This window comes from Pezoporus flaviventris, unplaced genomic scaffold (genome assembly GCF_033815535.1).
Source record: "Pezoporus flaviventris isolate CSIRO_AGI_PZ_B2104156 unplaced genomic scaffold, CSIRO_AGI_Pfla_v1 ptg000007l, whole genome shotgun sequence".
NCBI lineage: Eukaryota > Metazoa > Chordata > Aves > Psittaciformes > Psittacidae > Pezoporus > Pezoporus flaviventris.
In genome coordinates, this window is record NW_026892555.1 from 62,910,502 (window position 1) to 62,936,103 (window position 25,602).

At 39.7% G+C, this 25,602-nt stretch overlaps 1 protein-coding gene across 3 annotated transcripts in view; it reads right to left on the bottom strand.

The window, feature by feature from the left end:
- Window positions 1-365: 365 nt before the first annotated feature.
- GABBR2 (gamma-aminobutyric acid type B receptor subunit 2) overlaps window positions 366-25,602 on the bottom strand; it is a 445,208-nt gene continuing 419,971 nt past the window's right edge. For all 3 annotated transcript variants that reach the window (XM_061449004.1, XM_061449005.1, XM_061449006.1), the window contains 5 exons: window positions 25,066-25,290; window positions 20,973-21,155; window positions 18,663-18,792; window positions 9,671-9,788; window positions 366-2,833 (listed from right to left, as the gene is read on the bottom strand). In XM_061449004.1, coding sequence (XP_061304988.1) covers window positions 2,668-2,833; window positions 9,671-9,788; window positions 18,663-18,792; window positions 20,973-21,155; window positions 25,066-25,290 — 822 coding nt within the window. In that variant the 3' untranslated portion in view covers window positions 366-2,667. The remainder of the gene's footprint in view (window positions 2,834-9,670; window positions 9,789-18,662; window positions 18,793-20,972; window positions 21,156-25,065; window positions 25,291-25,602) is intronic.

A 25,602-nucleotide genomic window follows, 5' to 3' on the forward strand; every position in this document is an offset into this window, starting at 1 on the left:
AATTTATGTGACATAGTAAAAACTTTGTTTTTCTCCTGAATTCATACTCGCTGTTGTGCAAGAGAGAGTAGTGCAGGTATTAAGTGTGGTATGGATGTAAATGTTCAGCATATGTTTCATTATTTTCCCATTTGATAAAGGGCTTAGGCGTCACTCATGAGTACAGCAGAAATTGTATTTCAGAGCAAAAGCTCATATATCTGCTTTCTCTACATGCGAGCCCTTCTGCTTTTAGGATGTGTATTTTAACTTTTTGTTACAATGTGGTGGTGTAATCAGATTCTTTCTTCTCCAGAGGGGCTTTTATATGTACATCCGTTTATATATCTACACACACATTAAAGATGGCAGCAAGTCCAAAAAGCTAGGTTTTATATATTTTATTCATAAAAACAGATTTGCAACAATTTATTAAAAATTGATCTCATGCAGTATAAGGTTATACAAGAAATTCTTCATTTACATTTTATTCTGGCAGTTCCAGTCTAGTTTAAAGCATTTGTGCACTAACATCATTGGAAAATGCCATTGGGGCACAGCCTCTTCATAAATTTACAGTACATTTTTGCTGCAGTATAAAAGAACAGAAACATTAAATAGCTATATTCACTTGGTTGGTCTTGTTATCTGCAGTAAAGTAAAAAAAATGTTATGGGAGAAACTACAGTATCATTGAGACAAAGAATGTACTGCATGGTTTAAACCTAATAAACGTCGCACAGTCAGTATTCACGAAGTTACAGACACACACACACACTCACCTCCAATGGTCCAATACTTCTGGTTTGTTTTTTTCCTGCTAAGTTGGAATAATATTTCTACAGAGATCTTTGTGTACACATTATATACAATATTGTAATTTTCTCTTTTTAAAAAGTAACATTCCTTTTAAAATAAACCAGGCCCTGATGATATTAATAAAGCAAGAGAATACTGTCAACACACATTGAGTGACAACGTCAGTGTTTAGTGCTTAAACAGAGTAATGAGTTCTATTTTATCTGTGTTTATACTTACATGTTTTTGTTCTAAAAGCTACAGATATTTCCATAACCTCTCTTACTGTATGTGCCAAGTGAAATATTTTGTGATGCTCCTGATTGTAAGATTTAGATACATATTCATGTTGGTTTTGGCCACTATGAGGTGCATTTTATTTTTAATGGAGATTTATGCTAACTTTTCATAGCTGTGGTTGAGTCCCTCAGCTAATGAACCTACAGGTGTGCTTCAGTCATTGCTGATTTGTAATCCTTTATAGGAATGTCATTCCAAAGGTTTGGTCTGAGGTGCACAGGCCTTGGTCAGAGAAAACTGAGAGCCCAGGGGGTGCTTCATGTGTGTTTTTCCCCCCTACTCTTAGCAAACAGCCCTGGCAGTGGGATGCCACGTTTCCAGCTGCTTGGAAAAAGAAGCTGCATGTCTGTCTCACCTGTGCCTGATGGTTTGGCTCCAGAGCTGGTCCAGACGGTATGCCACTATCGTTCATCCTAATTAATTTTGTTCAGGGGATGGAGCTAATGTATTAAAACCCATTGCTTTTTTACAGTCTTTTTAGGATTCAGATAAAATATTCTATTGGTAAATTTGATTTGTCCTCTCCATTAGCCGCTACAACTGTCACACGCAGGTACAAAGCAAACATAGTGTATATTCACATCTATGTGTTCTGCAGGCTTTGCCTGCAGCAGCAAAGTGCTGTGCCCTAAGCCCTCCCCCCAAGTCCACTAAATTAATTTTATTGTAATGTGTAACATAATTCAAACAAACTATGAAAAACAATCCATCCTGTGACATTAAGACTTTACTACCCATCTGTCCTCAGCTTCTTGAATTACCATCGCTAGGACTTTCGCTGACAGTTAAATACAGTACGGTTGGTGGTGGTTATTCTGAAATAGGTGCAGCAACTTTGCTATGAATAAAGCTGCAGATGGTCAGCAGTCACTACCATCATCCCTGAAGAAGGTTCAAGTGCTCTGCTCCCAACCAGCAGCCCTCCAGCTCAGACAGCTTGGAGCTGGAACTTCAGCCTCTGCTTGGGTTTCACCTACAGCTGCAGGTTAAGGGTGACCCTGCTCACAGCACTGCAGAGTCTCAATGACACCCGAGGAACCATTTCTCACAATCCTTTCCTATCGAACACCATTCCTGAAATGAAAACAAGCAAGACTAACCAGTGCAGAATGCTTCCAGCGATTTAACACAACTCTTGTAAAAATGAGTGGATCTATTTCAATAAATATGGTATAGCTCAACCGTTGTATTTTCCTTACATGGATACAGTATAGAATTGCATGTTCTCAGGAGCCACATAAAGCTCAGTGACATTTGATTGTTTGTTTTGTTTTTCCCAGTGTCTTATTTGCAAAATCCATATTTCCCATCCTCCTTGTTGCTAGTAGAAATTTGGGAAGAAACGTTTTTCAGTGACTTCTATGTGAAGAAATAAAAACTCCATGAATAAGGCTACAGATCAAACTCCTTGTGTCCATCTTCTTTGCCTTCCCACACGAGTTACACGGGCACTCCTGTGATGACGGCCTCAGCGGTAGTTCCTCTGCAGTAAGAGCCAATGTTGCATGTTTGTAGCAGAGTTCTAGGTCAGATGTTTAGTCCAGTCATTGAGTACTTAAAAGCAGTTCAGGAAGCACTAATCTCCCTTTCCTACAGCCCCGAAACCATTACTCGGAAGGAGGGTGGCACGTGTCTGTGCCGGGGGCTGGCACTGGGGCTTACGCAGGGGCTGGCACAACTAGCATCAACTCCTCCTATGGATGGCAAGTAGGCGTGATGAAGAATGGGCAGCTGCAAAGACAGCCGACGCTGTATGCTGTGGGAGAGACACAGGGAGACGAGTGTTAGCCAAGAGGAAAACGTTATACATTACATGCTTGATATGTTTGCCGGGTTGCTGCAAGGGTATTTTCTGTGCCTGCTGTTGTGGTGGAAAGGGTTAATGCCAAGTGAATTACTCTCACTGCTGTTGAGTGTTATTTCCCCTTGGGGATTTTTTTACTGAAACGCTAGACATGACAAAGGAATCTAAGTTCTCAGAATCCCACAACCTTCTGAAATTCCCTGGCACTCTCAGGTTAATTGTTTGACTGCTAATACCCGAAAAAGGGAAAACCTTAAGTTTGCCCTGAGGGCATATGATTTAGCAACCCCCATAGCAAAGTGATCTCTTGCAACGGAGCCCCAGCTAACTGTGGAGACAGGCATGAGGTCATGGCTGAGTTTTAAACCATGCACCGCTTAGCACGAGGATGTTAAAATGAAGGATGGCATTTTTGCAAGTCCAGCTAAGGCAAACATAGGCATATGGATGGAGGGAATTTGGTCTGACAGCTTTTTCCAAATGGTTGCTCTTTGCAGTTTGGGTCTGTGCTTTTGAGGTGCTGGATTCTCTTGGGTTCCTGCAGTCAGTGTCATGGGACTGAGGAGCTGTCACTGTGAAAAGAGTCTAACCTGCCACCCAAACCAAAATTAAGTGTTAGGAACTCAACATTCTGTATCCACTTTTCCAAGCAGATTGACATCTTAACTGGTGAGGTTTTGTTTTGTTTGTGTTTTTTAAAAGGGATGCTAAACCATGCTCACAGCTAACCCCTCACTGTAGAAAGCGTGGTGCCATGAGACAAGGGCTGTGCTACCCCCATGATGTGGAGGTACTAGCACCTTTCGCAACATCAAAATCTACATAAGGTTTGTTAGTGCAAGAGATATTTCAGTGATTAAGATTTTATCATACCTGAACGGCTTCTGCATTTGGAAACATTCTCTCTTGAAACACAGAGGCACTTTTTAAAGCAAAGACAGATGTCAAAGTGATGGAGATGAACTGAAGATTGGCTTTTTGGTTCCAGAGGAAATATGCCAGTTCAAAGCATTGTATCAGTACAATAGTTTTATATTTATCTGTTATCTGATGCAATGATTTTGCATAGACAGACTTTTATGAAAATTGTATGTTTGAAAGCTTGCCTCTGGACAGCCTTCCTGATTCAAATGACATTTAAATTTTGTTTTTTTTCCTTTGTTAGGAAGTGGAGGCAGCTACCAAGGCACTACCTGGGGACCAAGCAGTATAGCTTTCAAATTCAAACAGAAAGAAATGTGGTGTTACTTCTTACTTTCTTCACTACAGACTAAAGCAGTGGAAGCAGTTGTAATCTGCCTAGCTGGGATATTCTTTCTCATTTCCTCATCCCTCAAAAATCCCCTTTAAAAGTCTGATGAAATATTAATCCAGACTGTTGATCATTGTAGGGCTGGCAATGCATTCCTGGGACTAAAAAAAAATAAATCTATTCATTGTTATTTTGCTACTGTTACTGACTCTTCCTGGTGCTATCAATGAAATCATGCCTCGTTCCCAAGGAGTGCAGAAGTGGCAGGGCTAGCTGCTTCCATGTGCTGCATCCTTATGAGTCTACACTGCAGATTGTCATTCTGTCTCTTGTTGCAGGGTCAAATGCAGAATTGCTCATGCTTACTTTCCCACCAGTGGAAATGCTTTCTTTGTTCAACTGTTACAGACTTCTCATTAAAAAGCTTTTTGAAAATATTCCAAGAGAATCCAGTTGCATAATCAAGTGAATGGGATTTTTTTCACTCATTTAAGTATTAGCCATACCATGAACAAAGCATGTTTATTTGGCTATGCCTATGGTGGCTGCAGTGGGTAGCAAATTTTGTTTTAACTGCACTTAAAGTTTACTGTCACTTGAAAGCTTTGTTCCTGGAAATTGAAGCTGAGGAGTGTAGCCTGAAGACTTGCACACAATTAAGAATTTAGGCAAAACTTTTAGGAGGGAGCACAAAACAAAACAAAAAAGTAACAAAATCCAAACAAACCTGCTATTTTCTCCTTAAGCAAAAGTAAATCTTGTACCTCGCCTCACTCTGTAGGGTGTTTTTCATTCAATATCAGTGTTTTTTCTCTTCATCCACCCCTGCCACATTTTGTCAGTGCATTTGGGGCAACCTCTGGTATCAACTATTGGCCAGGGGATGAAGGGATTTAGAGTACCCCGAGGAGAAGGACTGGAGGGTACTGGTGGATGAAAGATTTGTCATGAGCCGGCAGCGTCCCAGAAGGCCAGTTGTATCTTGGGCTACATCCAAAGAAGTGCATCTATCGGGTGAAGAGAGGTGATTCTCCCCCTCTATTCTGCTCTGGCGAGACCCCACCTGGAGTACTGTGGGCAACTTTGGAGTCCTCAGCATAGGAAAGATATGGACTTGTTGGAGAGGGTTCAGAGGAGGGCCACAAAAATGGTCAGAGGGCTGGAGCACCTCTCCTATGAAGACAGGCTGAGAGAGTTGGGCTTGTTCAGCCTGGAGAAGGCTCTGGGGAGACCTTACAGCAGTATCCCAGTACCTGGTGGGGGCTTATAAGATGGATGGGGAGGGACATTTTAGTAGAGTCTGTTGCAGTAGACAAGGGGTAATAGTTTTAAACTAAAAGAGGGTAGGTTTAGACTAGATATAAGGAAGAAATCTTTTACAATGATGGTGGTGAAACACTGGAACATGTTGCTCAGAGAGGCAGCAGATGCCCCTTCCCTGGATGTGTTCAAAGCCAGGTTGGATGGGGCCATGAGCAACCTGATCTATCTGAAGATGTCCCTGCTCACTATAGAGAGTTTGGAATGATTGGTCCCTTTCGACTCATACAACTCCATGATTCTATGAATTTGTTTCAAGTCCATACAATATAGATGTGTCAAAGCATATATATGGTCAAGTATGTTGAGGACGGAATGGTTAGTATTGCTGGTTTTAGAATCGGGATAAAAGACAACTGCTGAAGAAGATGGAAAGGTGGTGGCACATACAGAGCAGCCACTCATCCGGGTATTGTGTTAGAATAGGGCATATATCCTCAGGTCTGTACAAAAATGCCATTTATTAGGGATAAACAAAATCAAGTCAAAGCTTGACTTTCAGTGTCAGTGCTCATAGGAACACAATGCAATGGACATGGGAATACATGATTCTACATCGCAAGTAGAGGTATTTGAAAAACATTTTAGTTCTGCTACAGAAAACCACTGATGGGATCCATTGGTAAGTGGGGGGGGACTGAAACAACTGCATTACAGTCAAATATCTCAAGATGTGCAGGAGTGCTTAAACTGTGTCTAAACTTTCAGAGATCATTTCAGTTGATTCTTCAGCCCATTAATGGAGAAGTTCTAAAAGACTACAACAAAGCAAGATGTACTAGCAAGTAAACTAGTAATTCTATATCCACTTTATTTTAATGACAGATTGAGTAGGATAGACTAACATGAACCACTGTCAGGGAAGAAACTGAATAATAGAAGCATGTTCATGCTGAGACATATGACTGTCATGCAAGAATAGAGTCATAACGTCTTTTGATGAGAGTTTATGGTTACTATAATTGACATAAATAGCTCCAGCAAGGTATTTTACTGTCTTTTTAAATGCTGCTAAAAGAAGACCTTTAACTCAGAAAAATAAAAAATCAAGTCGGTTTCTATTATAATGGTTACAAAGTGATAAGCTGCTTTGAAGGTTACAAAAATGACCACATAAAGGAAATAGTCTATCAAAATGGCAGGTTTTAGCGGGGTCCTGCAGAAATCTATCATCACCTTTACTCAGAAATGTGAAAAACTGTTACATATTGTTGCGCTTAAAAAAAGAACAGTATAAATTTTAATGGTGCCGAAACCTAATTCACCAAACTTAGGTCACTGATGAGATAACATGCAGGAATGAAGATGCATAGAAGAAAGTCTTTCAGGTCATGGAAGATATCCCATTGAATGTATTCATGTAGCCATCTTACAGATAAGCTGTGTGTGATCTAAGATGTGATCTTTAGATAAGTAAGCAGGACTGCCAGCAAAAAAGTGTTGACTTTGTGTAAGAGACACCCCAGCCTACTGGGAAATGAATGATTATATGTATTCTAAACTGGTTCAAGCTGCTCTCTAGACTTGAGATGAACTGGCATGGTGCTGCTTCCATCCATGCAGCTAAGCTCCCCCAGACAGGGCTTCTGAATACCAGATTGGGCCTGAGCATTACCCAGGAGAGCCCAAGTCGGTACAACTGTGCTAGGCAGTATGCTAACAAGCACCATGGAAAATCAAAGTGCAGGGCTCGAGCCTGTGCACCAACACTGCTTTGCCTACCAGAGGAAGTGTTAATTTACACTGTGTAGTTGGTGTGAACAGGAGAAAAAACAGCCAGCCCCAGCTTTTCACTCCTCATATCTGATAGTCTGACTTGGGTACGGCATATTTTACATCGCACATGGATAACCTACTGGGTCCTGCCCAGCAGGAAAGGGAGCAAGAGGCAAAGGGAATTGTGAATCATCTATAGTCATCCTCTGAGGCTGTCTTACCATCATACAGACTGCACTTTTCTTAGGTCAGGGTTCTAAATCTGAGCCAAGCACAAACCAAATGTTTTTCACATTCTGACTGAGATGACTACAAGGGCATGTAGTGGTAGGACAAGGGGGAATGGCTTTAAACTGAAAGAGGGTAGAGTTAGGTAAGTTATTAGGTAAGTTGTTTAAGTCCCCCCTCCTCCCCGATGCCAATGAGTTTCATCAGTGTTTTTTTTTTGTAGCAGAAAATAAATGTATTTCAAATATCTTTGCCCTTGATATAGGATCATGTGTTCCCATGTGCATGGCCTATGCATGCAGTGAAATGAGAGAGAAAGCACAAACTAAAGCTTGTCTTTAACTTCTTTCCTCTGTGTTTGTTTGTTTCCTGACAAAAATGTTATATTTAATAGCCATGGAAGGACAGAGATGCTGCCAGAGAAGTTGAAAATATGCCCACGGGAGCAGGACAATATTCTTAAAGATCACGAAGTTTGCAAAGAGGCAACCTCTTGTCAAAGAGGGGGAATCACAAAACCCTAGTCTTGAAGATGGCTACAGTTCTCCCCTCTGGCAGTTCCACTGTGGCTGTGTGGTGTGGCTGTGGTATCCAAAGTACCAGCTCATCCTCAGGGGAGATACTAACCCTTGGACCTGGCACAGTCACAGCTGTGCAAGTGCTGAATGACACAGTTTTGATTTAGAGGACTTTATTAATTGCTTTCCACAAATGTAAGTGATCGTTCAGATTTGTACTGACTTGCTCTTTAAGACCTTTAGGAAATCTCAGTTTTCTCATCAGTTACCACTAGCCTAGAGGAAGTTCTGTCATTGGTAAATGCTGTTTTGTTTGTTTTTTTTTTTTTCCCTGTATTAAATCTGTATTGGGACAACTGAACTATCTAAGTGTCTGTGTTTTTCTTAGCATCTCTCTTAATGTAAGAGGGCCATGGGCGGAAGAGGCTGCATTCACACTACATTATTTCTGACAAATGGTGCTGCAAAAAGACAGACCTCTAATAGCTATGCATTAAAGCACTCTGCTGACCCCATAAAGTCACGAGAGCTTTCTCCGTGAGAGCCCTGGTTCTGTGAAATAACCAGTTATTTCAGACAGTGGGGCCTCTTTTTTTTTGGTGCATAAGTGTGTACTTGTGTGTGTATTAGATCTCGTGCATGTTTGGATTAGGGATAATTTTGAGTGCAAGCACAAAGTGAGAAATCCATGTGTTTTTCTGCATCAGGTAGTACAAGGCAGTAACTGCTATCTGCAATCAGGTTTGCTGTCACTGATGTAACACGTGACTCAGCCTAGTAATTTCTTTAATTTATTGTGTTTTTAAATTAATTTTTAAGTTGCCTGTGTACAAAACAGGAGTCTGACATCCGTTAGCCCAGAACCTGATAAAGTGGTGCCTGTGTAACTAGGCTGCCATGGAGAAATGGCTGATCCAAGGACAAATGAGCATGGTGCTTCCCTGAGCTCTGGCTCACAGAAGGCCCTATTGAGCTGGAGGAGGGTAGTATGTGATTTGATTGTCTAGGTTCCTGGAGAGAAAAGCTGATACTGTAAGACTCTTTTCCCTTTATGAAACTAGCAAGTCCTTTGTGCCATCCTCTCCTTGTAGCCGCAGCATTGTTTCTAAGGGAAACTACTTGGTGCAGGATTTCCTGTGCCAAAACTCAGGACCAGCTGCTATGGCAACATTGAAAAGCCCTCAGACTGTTTTTATTTCTCAGATAGTTTAAGATTGAAAGAGAACAAAATGGCTATGTACACCATGAACTCCTCTAGCTGGTGTGTGAAAGAACTTGAAATTTTGATAATAGCCATGGCACGTGTGTGCACGTATCTTTAGACATCGTGTTATGGATGTTTCTAACAAGAGAAAAGAATTTGCTAGTCTGCCTTTGGGGCACCTTAGGATCTAGTGCCCTTGATGTCTTTTACATTTGGTGGGGATGGTAAGCTGATGGCATGGAGGCATCACAGTACAACACTGGTGCCACAGAAGTTGCCATTCACTTCTGTTGCTGATGGGCCAGGCTTTCTCTGTAGCTGGTGCTGACTGAAAAGATTTACAGTGAAGGTCTTCCCATAAAAATTCATGAAAGAGTAATATGGGGTTTGATGAAATGTCATAATTTAAATTAACATCAGCAAGACAAATGGTGTCCAGGATGGATTTTATGGCTAAAACAGCAGAAAGTGCACATGTCCAAGCACATGTATGGTGAAATTCTGAGAAAGGAGTGCCTCTTCTGTACCAGTATGGAATGGCGTATACTTACTGTTCTGGAGAGTTGATGTCTTCTATAGGATCTTTGCTTGTTCTGGAAGGGTCTGATGAGCCCCATTGTGCTGGTGGATTTTGATCAAGATGATTTTTCAAAATGGCTTTCTCACCATCTGGATGGACAACACATTCAATTTTACCTTACTGTGACTGAGTGACACCATTTTTAAATTGCTTCATCTCAAAATTTCCCAGATGTTAATAATGCCATGAAATAAACTCTTTATGCCTATATTTCAATACAGAGTCAGGTTTCCCTGTGAGTCTTTGGTACTCTTATGTTTTTGATGTTCTCCTTCATAGGAACTACCAGGGGAAACAGAAAAAGGACAAAACCTTTTTTTCCCTTTATTTGCTCTCCCCCTGCCCACTTCAAAAAGACCAAACACAAACCAGACCTTGTTGCTCATCTCTGTGTAGTTCTATCATGCTTTCTCACCCATTCAAGGTTATGTAAAAAATTAATGTAACTGCGGCATCATATTAACTTGCACTCAAACACTGTTACCTTTTCTGATGAAAAAAACATCTTATTTTAGTGTTTTCCTAGAAAAACTACAATCCCATTGATGTGTAAAACCTTGGTACTCTTGCAATCTCATATGCATTTAAGTGCCATCTTTTAACTATCTGTTATCATTTAGCGTGGAAATATGACTCATATCAGTCGCACTGGTCCATAGGCTGCCTGCAGGAAGGACAGCTAGTGATTTCATTAAGCTTTCTCCTGCTGCTCTCATTTCTGCATACTGATAATACAGAAGATAATAATTTTCCCTGTAGGTAGCTTCACTTCTTTCCCCTGGGTGTCCCAGGAGTCTCAGGCTAGCTGCGCTGAAGCCTGAGGCATTGGTCCCCCTGGAAAACGTGGACGAACGCAGCCCTTTTAAGAAGTCCATCTTCACCGGGGATCCCTTCTGTTCCTGCCTGCTTTTCCAAAGTCTCCTCCTGTGTTAAGCCAAATAAAGTAATGTGGAAAACATCCGAGTAATGAGGACAGTGCACAGTTTTCATAAATAATTACAAAGCAGCTCCAAATCCATCACAGGCAGTTGTTTGCCACACACACAAAGAAACAGTGATTGCTGCAGGCACTGAGGCAGCATGGATGAGGACTTGAAGGTAAATTCCTGAAAAGGACACCGGAGGATTTGAATGCAAAAAATGGGTATAAGGAGGAAAAGACAGAAAATAGCTTTGAGAAAATGAAAATAGCACAAAAAAAACCCAGTATGCATTGAAGGCTTAAGCTGATTTTCTGTTCTAGTAATGCTTAGAAGCCTCAAATAATGCTTAGGTCCCAGCATGCTAGGAATATGTACGTTATCAACAAGCACTGGTGGGACAAAACAAGCAGTAGAAACAAAGAACAAGGAAAGAAGCTGGAAGCAGAAACGGAAATGTTTTGAGGGCAAACTCCAATATGTATAATTGCCCTCCCAGCATGGTCATCCCTGGCATTATTTTGTAGTGCTCACTTTCTGCTGTGAAAAATCTAACAGGCAGCCTGGAAATAAGTAAACAGGTGAGGATGCAAAAATGTGCAGGCATGGGGATGCCTATAGCTCAGAAGAGCAGGAGGAATTATTTTTCACTTATGTTGCATGGAAATGAAGGGTCTGAGAAAGGAGGCCTCCAAAATACATGAAGCTTCTTCTGTTGGGGCAAGAAAATGTCAGTAAAAGAGAGAGAAGGAATTCAGTTGTAGCATGAAGAGTGCTTAAAAAGATGATATGACAGGATTCAGTGGTGGTTTAGATGTGAAGGGAGGACAGCAAAGTGTCAAACCTGACAGTGGCTAACATAAGCAAGTCTATCATCTCAGGGCAGCCTGAAGTTTGCTGGTGTGGCATTTGCTGTCACAAGATTTCAGTTTTTATTTTCCATATATCACATTTCTATGTATATTAAGCTTGACATTTGCATAAAATCCTTGTGATGTCTATAAACAGACACATAGAAATGAACACTTTTTACTTCCATGATTAAAAACAACATTCAGTCCTGAGCTGAACTAAACTGACAACGAAAAATGCTGACTTTATGATACAAACTAAAATTGAAATTTGAGTAATCCTTGTAATTAGGAATGGAAATGTATATTATTTAACTATTTTAGGGTTCCAACTCCTTTGGCCAAGATAAGCAATTTAATCTTTTGCAAAGCCACTGAGGATACAAATCTTCATCCAATGACTGGAATATGCAACTGTGGGGCTTCGGGAGTATGTTATTTCATATCTGCATTGTACGCCCCTAAAGGGGTTTCTTTATGCTGAGAGAGAGAGAAGGAGGTGGTCCCTGTCAAAAAGGTGGGGGATTTAGTTTAAAGTAGAGCAGTAATCATATATTCTCTGCCTACTCACCCCTCAACACCAACTGCCCATATATCACTGTGTGTTATTCTTAATAGGCCCTTTCCTACCACTCTTGCAGATGACTCTCCCTTAATATACTGCATAAGTTTCTGTATGTAAAATTACTATATACAAGTTTTAATGTATATGTATAAAATACAGACAAAATCCACATAAAACCTGCCACAATGTTGAGATTTTTTTTTTTCTTTTCCCTCTGCTTCTTTCAAAATACAAAAAATCTGGGCAATTCTTATTTGTTAAGCTTTTTGGGAGAGGAGTTGTTAGATTTTTATTCCGCAGCTATGGAAACAAGAATATCTTTCTTTTCCCTTTTTCTGTTTTTCATTTACCTTTCATTTAAATAATGAAGAACAAAATTCTCACTTAGTCATAAGCTTTCAGGAGCCGGAGCTTAAAGAAAAAACACTATAACCATATGCACTTCAAAAACTTCAGGAAACTGATTTTATATACACGAAAAACTGAAAGAAAATAAATTAAGGGTAACGGTAAACATTTGAGTTCCCAGCTTCCCCTGGAAAGTTTAGCACTGCTTTTGGCACTTCCACATCTTTTTTTCCTCTGTCCATTAAGTATGCCCCTTGAAAAATGATCTTTGTTCTTAGGCTAGTGTCTGCCACTATAGATGCCGCTGAACAAGTTGCACTGGGATGATCTAACTCCCTTCAAAATTGAATTTACATTAGCCAGAAGCACTTTCTAAGTAATTTTCACCTTCATAGATCTCAATCCGGAACTCAGAAGTCTAGATAAGTGATGTTTGAGCATTTTCTATTTGGAAAACTGTTGGGAAAAGAAGGCAAAGGGGTCTCAAAGGCCTTGCATGACACTCACTGATGGGTTCATTAGAAAACAAAACCTGCTGCCCAATTGTCAGTTAGAGCCAGAAGGCTTTGGCTCAGGACCTTTGCCTACCTGCAGCAGAGAAACAATTTCCAATTACAAAGCTCTGAGCTGAAAGAGCACATCTGATGCTGGCTGTGGGGAGGCTCAGTGAGGAGGTCACTGTTCCCAGCTGCTTGCCTCTCCCTCTGCCAGGGGTGATGCTCCTTTCAGACCTGCTGTAGGTATAATCACCCTGCAACCTGGTGCTGTCAAAATTACCTGGGCTGGCTCAAATGCACTGTGCATTTTAACACCTCTTCAGCTGCAGGCAGAAAACACCAGGTGACTACCGCTGCTGCTATTTCTTCCTAGATTCTAGAAACTATTTCTTTAACTAGAAGTGTGTTTTGTTGCTGTTTGTGCACTGCAGCTTTATTAAACATCTTCATCATTACACTTTATTGGCAATATTCCTCCCATGGCTTACAACTGGATGGCAGAACTCCTTTTTGCCCTGCATCCTTCAATTCCACTGTTGTTTTTTCTCTGCTAGAAAGCATATTTTATGCTCCACAAAGAAGCAAATGTGGTTTAATAATGGGTTATAAGAGGTGGCAGAGATAACCTTGCTGATTTACTCAAGAACTCTGGAAACTTTAAAGCTAGAGGCAGATTGTTAAAATCTGCTGTAATTTTTCACAGTTCTGTTTGGACTGGGAAACATGACTAGCCAGGCAAAATTAAAATGAAAGGAAAGACTGAAAGGATCACATTGTCTGATGGGTATTATCAGAAAAAGTCTCCTGAACTAAGCTCACAGCACCGGGCAGTCTAAATCGTGACATCTGGTGGGTATGTTTTGAAAGGAAGAGTTTTTGAAAGAAAAACCAGTGAGATTCTCCTCTGATTTATACTACTTTAAATCAGAAGAAACTCCCTGTCCTACAGATTTATTCTGTGCAAGGAAGGGCAGGCACTGAACCTCTGGTAGTTTGGTTTCCCTGTTGAAATAGAAACAAGCTCCAATTTCAGGTTTGGAATCCATTTGCTAGGCTTCATAGAAACTAGTGTACGTATCTCTATATATTTCTATATACAAGGCATATAATGAACTACATCCATTCCTTAAAACAGTGTTCCTTGAAAGGAGTTATTTCTGAAAGCCTTTCCTTTGAATCTGTGGTTTCAATCTAAGGGTTAATGCTTTAATCACACTAACTTCATGGAAGTAATATTTCTCCCCTCTGTCACAGATGAACTCTGTTTTGCTTGACGTTTATGAGCAACATGCCTTTGAAATCTGTTTTCCTTTAAGCTGCTTTTCCATGGGGAAAAACTAACACTAGAAAACATTGGAGTGGGGTGACAACTGACAGTATGTAGGCATATCTGACATGTAAATGAATGCTCCCAGTCCATTTACAGCAATGAGTAAAGGCTGTTTTCAGGCTCAGAACAGAAAAAGCTTTCTGAACAAGCAAGGGTGCCTGCAGAAAGAGAACCTGAGAAAACGGTTTGTCCATAAGTGGGGACTATTGCAAGGCTGCCTCTTGTTTCTTATGTACTTTCCATAGGATGGTTGTCATTCTTGAATTTCTCTAATGCGCTACTCTGAAATGTCCTGTCAAAGGTAGAAATAAATGGAGATTCTTCTGCAGGATTTCTTCTGAGCTTGGCTTTATATGAACCCCTTGCAATCTATGAATCATTCATGCAGAAATAATTTCATATAATAAAATGTCAAATAGAAGTCAAATGGAATAAGATTGTACGATTCCAAGCATAGCAAAATTATCCAACATGTCTCTACCCCCCCGCCCCACAACCATACAGGAAATTCTCTCTGTATTTTTTCAACTCTTATTTCTGCAAGGACTTGCACAGTGGAAATAACTTCTACCTTCACAAAGTCTCTCCTGCTTCTGGCACACCAGCTACATGAGTACAGGGAGCCCTTTTGGGAAGCTCTGGTTTGTGCCCGTGCCAGGGCATTTCTTCCCTGGAGCTGTGCAGCACAACCTTCCTCTTTACACAGCATCACAGTTACAAGCATTTGTCCTCCTTTTTCCAAATGTCAGCCTGGAAAACTCAGCCGTGTCTCCAAGCTTGGCTCTTTTTGCTGAACGGCACTGCCAGTAACAGAACTGCCCGAACCAAGTGTTGGTCTCACCCACAGCCCATTCCTGCCTCAAACCCAGGCTGTAATGCAGCCCTGCTGCTCCAGCAAGGCAACCAGATCCCGCAAATGCCAGGGGAGAAGTTCATGTTGCACTGCGCACAGAGCTGAGGTCACTAGCAGACACAGTGACTTAAAATCATCTGCAGAATGTATTAGAAGTTAGAGGGATGCTCTTTTAAATTCAGCTGAGGAAACCACTTGATTGAGGTCCCAGAGATGCAGTCCATGGAGCTCGTTGGGAACTGCTTGACCACACAAAGTTGTCTAGCAGTGCAGACAAAAAGCCTGCATTAAAAAGTAAGCAATCAAACCATAAGCTACAAGCCGCATTTTCCTAATTGCTTTTCTTACATAGCCAATTGTTATAGATGTTTCAGGGACATTAGAGGTTTGTGAACAAGAGATGAGTGATTCTGATAATATCTGTCTTTAAATGAGATCTACTGGAATGAGCCATAAAGAAGTCCCTGTGTTGGCAAAGACCTCCTGGGCTACACCAGGAGCTGTTGCTGTTAATAACTAATCAGGAATCCTGAAGTTAGGAAACCTTGCCTGAGGTCAGGCAGTTATAGGAGTAAACAGCTGTGTCTGCCTATTTTGGTTAAAGTAATTTAAATTTTGTATCCTAAGTCCATATTTGATGCAAAGAAGGGTGGTGGGGAAGAAAGGGGAAAAATTCAAATAACTTCTTTTGGCACTTGGCTATAGAAGTTAGTAATTTTAACTCAGGACAATTTTTACAGATGAGAAACCCACTGAAGTGTACTATGACATTAAAGTTTTATTAGGACTTTTTTGAGATGCATTGCATAAGTCCTGTGTTATTATCAGTTCTCTGAATTGCAGTGAATTTGCGCAAGCAATAACAATGGAATACACTACATGAAATTCTCCATATGAACTCCTTAAGAACAGCAAGACATTTTATAAAGGAGACTGACAGGATTCAGCCATGTCCACAGTGCAAATGTGGCAAACGATCTGCTATGTTTTTTAGCTCCAAGTCAGCTGCTATTTTTAACATCTCTCTTCTCTATCCTACTCCCACTCTCTCAGCTCACGTTTTTTTTACGATGTCCAAGGTAGGCACAAACCTTGTCATCACCTTAAAAACACTGGACTGGCTTCCTCAGGTGCACGGTGGAGGTGAGAGACATGGTCACTTCCAGAGGTCATGCTAATTATTCACAGTTCCAAAGCTTTGCTCAAGTACCATCAAGGATGCATAATTTCAAGGTTCTGTACTTTCATTTACAGGAAGTTAGTTACATGAAATGCATAGCTACAGAAAACATAGTTATGTCAGTCAGAGTTAGCTTTCCTATAGCCATAAGGGCCAGAATTTTTTTAAGTACCATTTATGTGATGTCTGTTTGCATCTGCACAGTAGCAGCAGTGAGTCAGCAGCATGAATTCTCCAAAGCCTTGTTATTTTGATTGGAATGGCAAATTTAAATTAAGCACAGAGGTTGACTATTGGGAATGGATGCAGTGAGAGGAATAGCAGATTCAGACATGTAGCTAAAGGACAGGAAAATAAGGAAACAGAGAGAACATGAGGCAGAAGAAATGGAGAGACAGGAAAAGGCTAGCAAGGGTTGTGGACATGGTGGCTCAGAGCCTGGAAGTATGAATATTTAATGTCACTTGAGTCAGGATCAGGATACTTCATAATACTCATGCTTGGGGCATTCACCACCCAGTGTGGGACCAAGATTCAACTACTTGCTGCAAATTTGGATCCAGGTTCTTCCTCATTCCAAGAAGAATAGATGCTCTAACCTGTCCAGTATAAAGAGGGCCAAGGAAAAAAGTCCTTCTTTACCTCCCTCTTTTGTGTGGAGCTTTATGTAGTAGGTCCATTCAGAAAACTGTGCCCAGTGATTTCAGCATGCAGAATATCTACCCTATAAATCCTGATAATACACAGTTGCAAGCTACTCCGTACATTAGGGCTTAGTACTTACAGGTGATTTTAAATATATACCTCACAGCAGAAATGTAGAATTTGGGGAACTGTACTGGGGGAAATTAGGAACACGGACAACCTGGGATTCTGCTGCTTAAAGCAGCAGTTAGGCATCAATGTCTTTTGTAGATATAGCCACAAGTGAGTGCAGAAAGGTTATATTTTCTCCTTGATTTCTTTGCCAGCATCCTACTGCTAATGGAGTGCAACCTGCTGTGGGAAGCATCCCATCCTAAATTTATACTCGTTGTATCTCTTGAGAATCATTTTTGTTTCTCCAACCCAAACTCAGATGGGCATTTGGCACAATGTACTGCATCTTTTCTGCTTGAAACATTATTCATGATTTATCATTTTTCCTGGAGCATCTGACATGAGTGGAACATTCTATGTGTTCCTTTCAAACACTTGGTAAAACTGCCTCATCCCACTCACTGATGTTAGTTCTTGCTGCTGATCTCAGCCCAATAATCACACGCCTCCAGCAGCTATTTACGTTTTCCTTTTCCTCCTTTCCCCCCTTCTGTTTTTTAATTTTAAAAAGGACACTGGGAACTCTATGGAGCGCTTCCTTTTTCTTTTTTTTTTTCCTCACAAGTTACACAACCAATTGTATACCCAGGCTGAAACAAAAGGCGCATGAAAAAGCAACCTTATCCAACCAAAACGTCAATAGGCTTCAAAAGCGTATGTGAACCATTACTGTTGTTCTAAAATTATTCTTCAACAACTATATTTACAGGAGGAACTTCTGTTCCACTTAACCAAGCTTATGCTGCCACATCAACAGGAAGCCTGAGCCTCTCATTGCAGCAAACATGTAAGTCTGCGACTTCCCAACACAGGGCAACTAGTTTTTCACACACTATAGTAATTTTCATCTGTAAAGTCATTTGCCAAAAGTCACAAAGTAGATACATTCTAGAGTCAGAAATGGAAGCTGGGTGTCCCGACTTCCACTTTATTGCATTATGAACCAGATCTTATTGCTTCCCAAAAGCAAAATAGCCTTAATGGAAGCAATTTTTTCACATGTATTTCTTTAGGGAGCAATGCAAGAGACACAGTAGAAACAACTTAGGAATATTACAGTCATCATGAAATCCTTTTGTATCAGTTCCTAGTGAGAATTTTCATACATGAGTGCCTTCAATTCTCCATTTAGAGTCCAAACCATCACTGAAATATTTACATGCTTCTCCTCTATGTGCTTGTTAGCAGCGCCCAAAAGCAGGATTTGAGCGCCCTACTCAGACAAACACATATTAAACTGGGCTTCCTACTGCTGAAGGCTGGCTTGATTAACTCTCACAAGATCTGAAACATTCTGTGACTTTCCTCCCTCCAGGCAGCAAAGAAAACTTGACTTCTGAACACAAGTACACTTTTGTAAGTTTTCCACTTTACCATGTGTATTACACACACAGGGCATACAATAGAAGAAAACATAGAGAGAAATAACCACTCAGTGGGTACCATATAGCTTATTATGTGAATCTGCATGCTTTCTGCAACACAATCAAGATATTTAGAGCTCTGGCTCTTACCAAGGTCTGAGTGCTCAGGAACCAATCCAATGAAACTGCTATTCAAAATCTGGGTGGGTTAAGCTACTAACGGATTTTACTCTCACCTTTACTGTCTGTAAAGTTCCGTATACTAAGAATGTCATTAAGATCTTGATAGTGGTTCTGCTTAATGTATGTTGTTTTCTCAGGAGTGTCTTGGAGTTGCATTGTGACCTCTTCCAAGTCTTTGTCCAGCTGCAAAAGAGAAAGAATATGAATCCCTAAAAATCCAAGTCTACATTTCAGGTATCTGCAATGACTTTGTGGCTTTCTGTAATTAGACTAGAAGACAGGTGGCAATGCAATTTCCACCCTGTGCCAAATACACCTTTCTTACAGCACTACAACACTACTTCTATAAATCATATTACAACTAACAAGATGAATTCAGCTGTGATATTGCACACCGGACATGAGAAGAATAAGCTTCAGTAGTTGAAACTTTAAGCAATTCAGATATACTGAAGAATGAGAAAGAAATGGGCATTAGAAAGCCCAGACTGAAAACCTCTCAACTATCTATTATTTATGAGTACAAATGCAGCATGCATAGATATAACCATTTTGTTGAGTCAAATTATTGATCATACAGGAGAATATAATTGAAGTACAGCATCAGGGGCATGTCCAGCTATGTGAGTGACTGCAGTCAACTCTACAGGAATATTTTGTTTTCCTAAAGATTTATTTTTACTCCTTTTACCTTAGAGAGACAGAGTCCTGTTAGACTTCTTTTACTTGTGCCACTGTGTGTGTGAAATTTTGAAGAAAATCCAACTCAGAGTTTTAGTTTTTGATTTAAAAACTACCCCATGTTTTATATGTCTGTCTTAAACCGTGTTATCTGATAGTTAGCACTAAACTGCTGTTGCAAGCATAATTTTAAAAGACTTAAAAAAATGGAAATAAGGTGTGGAGGAAGAAACAAAAAAGGCTAACTGGTATTCAGTTGGCTACAGCTCTGGTAGAAAATAAGTAGGTACAAGTATCATAATGGTGTTTTGGGATGCTCTCTGTGAACACTTGTACAGGATGTGGTGTTCAGAGTATATCTCACTCACTACTGGCTTATCTGAATTTTAAAAATGATGAATTTAAATTTACACTGATTCCTTATGGAACTGGGACATAGCAACTCAAGGTAGATAAGCCAGAGATGTAGCTGCCAGCCCGCAGTAAGGCATGCTTCAAATCCCCTTGACAATGAAACGCTTATTTGGACCTACTGGTGCTGGGTATTTAATCTATTTAAGCAAAGTCTAAAAAGATCCGTAGTGCACTAATATGGTTCAGTTGACCTGACCAGACTTACCTGTGAGCCTTGCAAGGCACAGGCTGAGATCTTGTGAGTTAGGAGACTTAGTAGCAAAAATAAACCAGTAGGGTAAAGAAAGTGAAATAGTCAGTAGCCAGCTGAGCCTTCATTAAAAACTGCAAGGCTCTCACATGAGAGGGAACTGGCAAAGCTGAACTAAATTTCTTTAACAAGGCAGAGAGTACTTTTGTTTTTTGGGGTCTTTGTTAGTCTGAGTAAACACCTTTTGGTTACCTACGCAATTGTTAGTTAAGATCCAGATAAAGAAGTAATGGTTGCAATAAAATACCTTTTCTTCAGTGTATAAGAATACTTCATTACCTAGGCAAGAGCAGGTTAATTTTTTGTAAGATATAGATCAGTTATGGTTATCTTGTCTCACAAAATGGGCAGTCTGCAAGGTGGATTATCGTCGTTTGTGGTCCTGAGCAAGGATAGATATAATGAAAAACATACATGTTATACCGTCAGTGGAATTCATGCACCCCATGTGCTTAGCCTTTCTCTCAGTAGAGACTGAAGAAACTTCACAGCTTTTGTGCCAAAAGGATCAGCTTACATGACCGTAAAGGTTTTTTCCACCTTAAGAAGATATGTAATTCTGTTTCATGGTAGATGTAAAAATCTGTCTAGCAAGTTATTGAGTGAACTCTCAGAGAGGTTGAGAAGTAACAGCAACAGCAGTCTCTGAGCTCAGCCATAAACAGGAACAAAGATAGCTCTTAAGTTTACACTTGCATGTAAAGGTTATACTTCTAGAGCTATTGCTCTATAGTGCTCAGCGTGTCCATGTGGAACAGCAGGGTAATTTGCCTGTTACAAATAAATAGGGAAAGTCTCATTTGCCAAGGTGCATTTTCATTTTATCATACCTGCCAAGTATCTGCTGTATTAATTTGTTATTCCTATAAATCATCTGCTTCTTATTATTTCAGTAGCTTTCTGTTGAGAAACAATTTTGTTCCTCTAAAAAGTAGTCAACCTTTAAGCAGATTATAGAATTGTGATGAAAAACAATAATTAAAAAAAGCGCCTGGGCAATATATACACTAAACTATACCTCTGTAATTTTCATTCTCAAGCGGTGGTTCTCTGACTGCAGTCCTTCTAGTCGAGACGTGCTGGCCTGGTTGACGCTGGTGACTGATGTTGATGTTTTTGAATCTTCTTTCTTTTGATTTTGAGTGAACTGAAATCGCCTGTTCTGTGTGGCTGCATCTGGATTTGTCCTCAGTGTAATGAGCTGAAAGGTTTAAAAGCCTTAAGAAATCCTGTCCAGAGTTTTATTTTTGCAGCTATTTCTTTTGTAGCTCAAATTATTGAAAGGCAAAGAGTTCTCTTCTGACTTTCAAGTACAAAATTCTGGAAAGTGAGCTCTGCTTGCCATGTGCCGTACTTAATTTCTGAATAACTTTACAGAATAGGTTGAACTAAAATAATTTTGCAAAGGGAAGTTTTAAAAATTAGGAAAAATGATTTTAACTATATCTGAATTATTTTCATTGCATTTAAAATATATTTTAATATTTCATCAAGCATTGTTTTCACCTTCTTTGATAGCTTTATACATTCAAAGGATATACTCTTTCTTTAAGAAAAAAAAATCCACCATCAATACCATCTCTTCCCAAGCAGTTTCATCTGAAATTTCTCCTTTCCTACTGTTACAAGTAACACTCATGCAGAGAAAGGCAGGAAGCAGGAGTATTAACCAAAAGATCTTATGGAAGATTGCACTCTGGAGATAGCAGAAACTTAATTAGGTTTTACTGACCCAAAATAAACCAAATCTGTTCATATAAATTAAACGAGTCACATAAGGTTAACCCTAAACATATTTAATTTAAGCAAATATAAGTGACACTCAGTGACAATGTGAAAATATTACCTTTACATGAGGGAAAAAAGCTACTAGCTGTTTGGCAAAGGGGAGAAAACTTCTCAGATTACTCTAGAGAACACAGAATTATCATTACTTGTCAAGCAGTGTACATATATATTTATACACAGGCAAAACTGAAGGAGCTCCCGGTCCTGAGAGCATAGGCATGGCATCATAAATTCAAAAGTGTGGAGTTTTCTGGAAAGAGAGATGGGACAATCTTTCTGTAAGCACAGCCAGATTTGGTGGTATAGCCCCATTTTGGAATTGGTTCCTCTTGTTCCTCAGAGCATGAAACTGTTCTGCATCTCCAGTGGCATGAAATAAGGACCTAACTTTCCATCAAGTAGTGAAATAATGATTCTCCTGAAAAATGCTATAGGCATGTTGGCCCTTAAAAAGTTAATTAGACCTAATTAACTTCTAACCAGAAAAATATATAGAATGTATGCTTGAATTCTGCAGATCACTTCTGCAAGATATCCTTGAACCCAGAAATCTGTAGTAGTTTAAAAAATATTTGGACATATTTTCTATCAGACAATGAGAATATCTACAGTTACTCAGTTACTGTAAGTAAGATGCAGTATAATGGCTATCATTTGTATTTGAGGACGCCTTAAATGGAAAAAGGAATGAACATTTTTCCTCTGATCTATTTTACTCTACTATGGGATTTTCCTCACATTTTCCTGAGGAATTTGGTGCTGAACAAAACATCAGTGAGTGAGGTGAACATTTAACTGGAGAAGTACAGTAACTGCCATATTATAAGTAAATAAGATTAGTAGAGCTGACAAGAAGAAAGGAAATGCCATGCTTTGTTCCTTAGTTTGCTTACATTATTGAATAGTTGCCTAGTCAGATTCCTAAAAGGGCTGTGGGACAAAATTAAATTCCAGCACTGCTGACCCAGGAGACAGCTGAAGAAAAGTTAAAAGGATTACATTTTACTCTGTATAGCAGAGAAGTAACTCACCTGCCCCAAAGCAACGTTACTGCTTGCATCTCTCTGGCCACAGTTTAACAAATGAAAAGTGCAGTCTTCCTAGATTCATTATCATCTCCCACACCTGATGAGCCACAGACTTAAATATTGCACCAGCCATCTCCCTGTCTCCAAAATCATAATAATTGACTACATACTTCTTAAGGGGAGAGATCTGGTGCCTGTGTCACACTGACATCTTACCTAGATGTACAATTTGGGTGGTGTCAGGTGTAATCTTCTGCAGGGTCCAGGCAGGCTATTGTGAAACCTGTGCTGGAGCAGGTTGAAGGAGAGAGTGCTTGCCAGCCGTCCTGCTGTAACTGTGTCACAGCATGGCGAGAAGAAATGTGGGGCAAAATGTGAGAAGAACTCTCCAGCTGTGAAAGCACTCACATGAGCATTGGAAGTGCTGCATTCCAGCTCCTGCTTCAAACTCTTCTTTTTTTTTTTTTTTTTCTTTTTTAGCTTATACAATGACCATTTTTAATGCAAAATAGCTGAGTATTTGGAAACCTGACAATACACAGAATGAGATGAAGTACTTCACACTAGAATGCTATGGTTCATGCTTGTATTTTGGATAGAAAGAACTGAGAGTAAAAATAAGGCCAGTGTAACTGGGGTTTAAAAGAGGAGCAGATGAAGGGGTTAAAGAAAGAAACAGAAAAGTCATTTCAGAGCCTGTGGTAGAGAAAAGAAGGATGGGCAAAGAAGCATGAAAGGAAAGGGGCAGAAGAGCATGTCACAGCATTAATAATATTGTCTCTTTGAAGAGAGTTCTGACATTCTGTGGACGTATTTTTTGACATCAGAGTTTTAATATGCATTTTCATGCAGCTTACACACTTAAATCTTGCAGTAGTTTGAAGTACTCTCCATTGCTGTGCTTGTGAGTGCACCCTTAATTTAGAAAGAAGTTGTGATTCTTCCCTAAAATACAGAATAAAAATATGACTATGCATGTCTGCACAGCTTTTTAATATTTGAGAAGTGAATTGCAGAACTTGTAAAAACATCCTGGTTAGTCGGCCCTGGAGAATGAATTATTTTGCCATTTTGCAGATCAGAAGTCAGCTTCTGTTGCTAGTTTGTACCTCTAATTTCTTTCAGAGGGAAAACTTTGAGATAAATTTATTAACTTGTTCCTTTTGCACATATAGTTCTTGGTTCCCCTGTTAGAACCATCACCAAGGTATGACATTTAGCACCAGATTTATTTGCTATAATTTGCTCAATACATGATTGAACATGGACCAGTAAAGAGTCATAACATTTTTATCACTGTTCCTTTGAAAACCTATTATCAGATTCCAGAGGTGTGACGATCTGACTCTTGACTCTTGCCTTGCAAATATTTCATATACCCAATTGTATACACAGCTAATCTGGGGTAGTAAGCTAGGTCTATGGAAGTCACTTAAAATTAATACAATTGTATATTTTACTTTAAAATATCAAATACATTCTCCAGAACTTGAGACCTTATTAAAGTAAAAGCTTATGTAGAAAGCAGTTTCCCTTCACACAAGATCTGTCATCCTCCCGTCTAAAGTGAAATGATCAAGTTCCATCCCTCTGTGGGCAAGTATCTTCTCATTTCTTCCAACAATGCACAACAAACACATCTTCAGGGCTCAAAAGAGCAAAAAGAAATGAAGGTGTATGCCTCCCAGTCTTTGCTTCACTTAGTCCATTTATTTCCATATTAATAAACATATTGTCAGTGTCAATATTTGCGGCGTACATACAGTTTTCCTCTGAAGAAAAACCATACTTGGATACCTTAGAGGTTTCAATATAGTTGGCCTTACAGCATGCCAGTGAACCAAAAAGCTCGCAATGTTTTCCAGGTATAGAAGCAGAGATCTTGATTATCTTGTTTAGGGTACGTAAGAAACATGGCAGAGCAGACAACTGGACCTATCCCTCCCGAATCCCCACTTATCACCCTTTCCAAAAAGTTCCCAAAAATTCAAAATGGAGGCTACTGAAATTACAGAAAACAATATTTGTTTCCCCAGTCATACATTCAGTAAAGATATAGGCATTAGAAACACATGTATTTACATTCCTGTAACTTTGCATATTCCATTTTCTCCAAAACCTCATGAAACTATATTCTTCTTCTCAGGATCCGCAGACAAGCAGTTATAGATGGGCTTGGTTTAGAATTCACACATGTGCTCTATACTTGAAAAGGTGATGAATTTTTACATATTAAATCACAATTACAAAACAGAAGGAAAAAAATCCAGACCCATGCTAAACAAATTCACTTACCTTAGGTACAAACACAAGGCAGAGAGTAATGGTGCTGCAGAATATTATGACTAAAGCAACAATGCAGAACTGCACATTGGGTTGGTCCCGAGTAAGGAATGAAACAGCAGCACCAATAATGCACATTATTCCCACGTTGTATACGCTCATTCCGATGTACTTGCTGTCATTCAAAGCAGGAATGCTGACATTTCGTGTCTCCCAGGCTAGGAAGCACCCGAATAACTGAAATGGTAAAAGAAGGAAAAAAGATGATAATTATCAGAAGAATTGGCTGGCATCCAGAAACAACATTAGTTTAAAACTGGTTAAGTTTTCTAACCTGACAAATATAGATGATATTACAATACAGAGATAAACACCTACCTTTTACCCAATATCTAATAACCTCTGTGATTTGTTTTGCTCAGTTAGGACAGATTCCTGCTCTTATAAGAAGAAAGTGAAACTCAGAATTAGTTGTGATGGGAACGTGATTCAGATTCCTCTGAATGCTATGGCCTTCATTATATCACACTTTCAGTAATTTTCACAGTC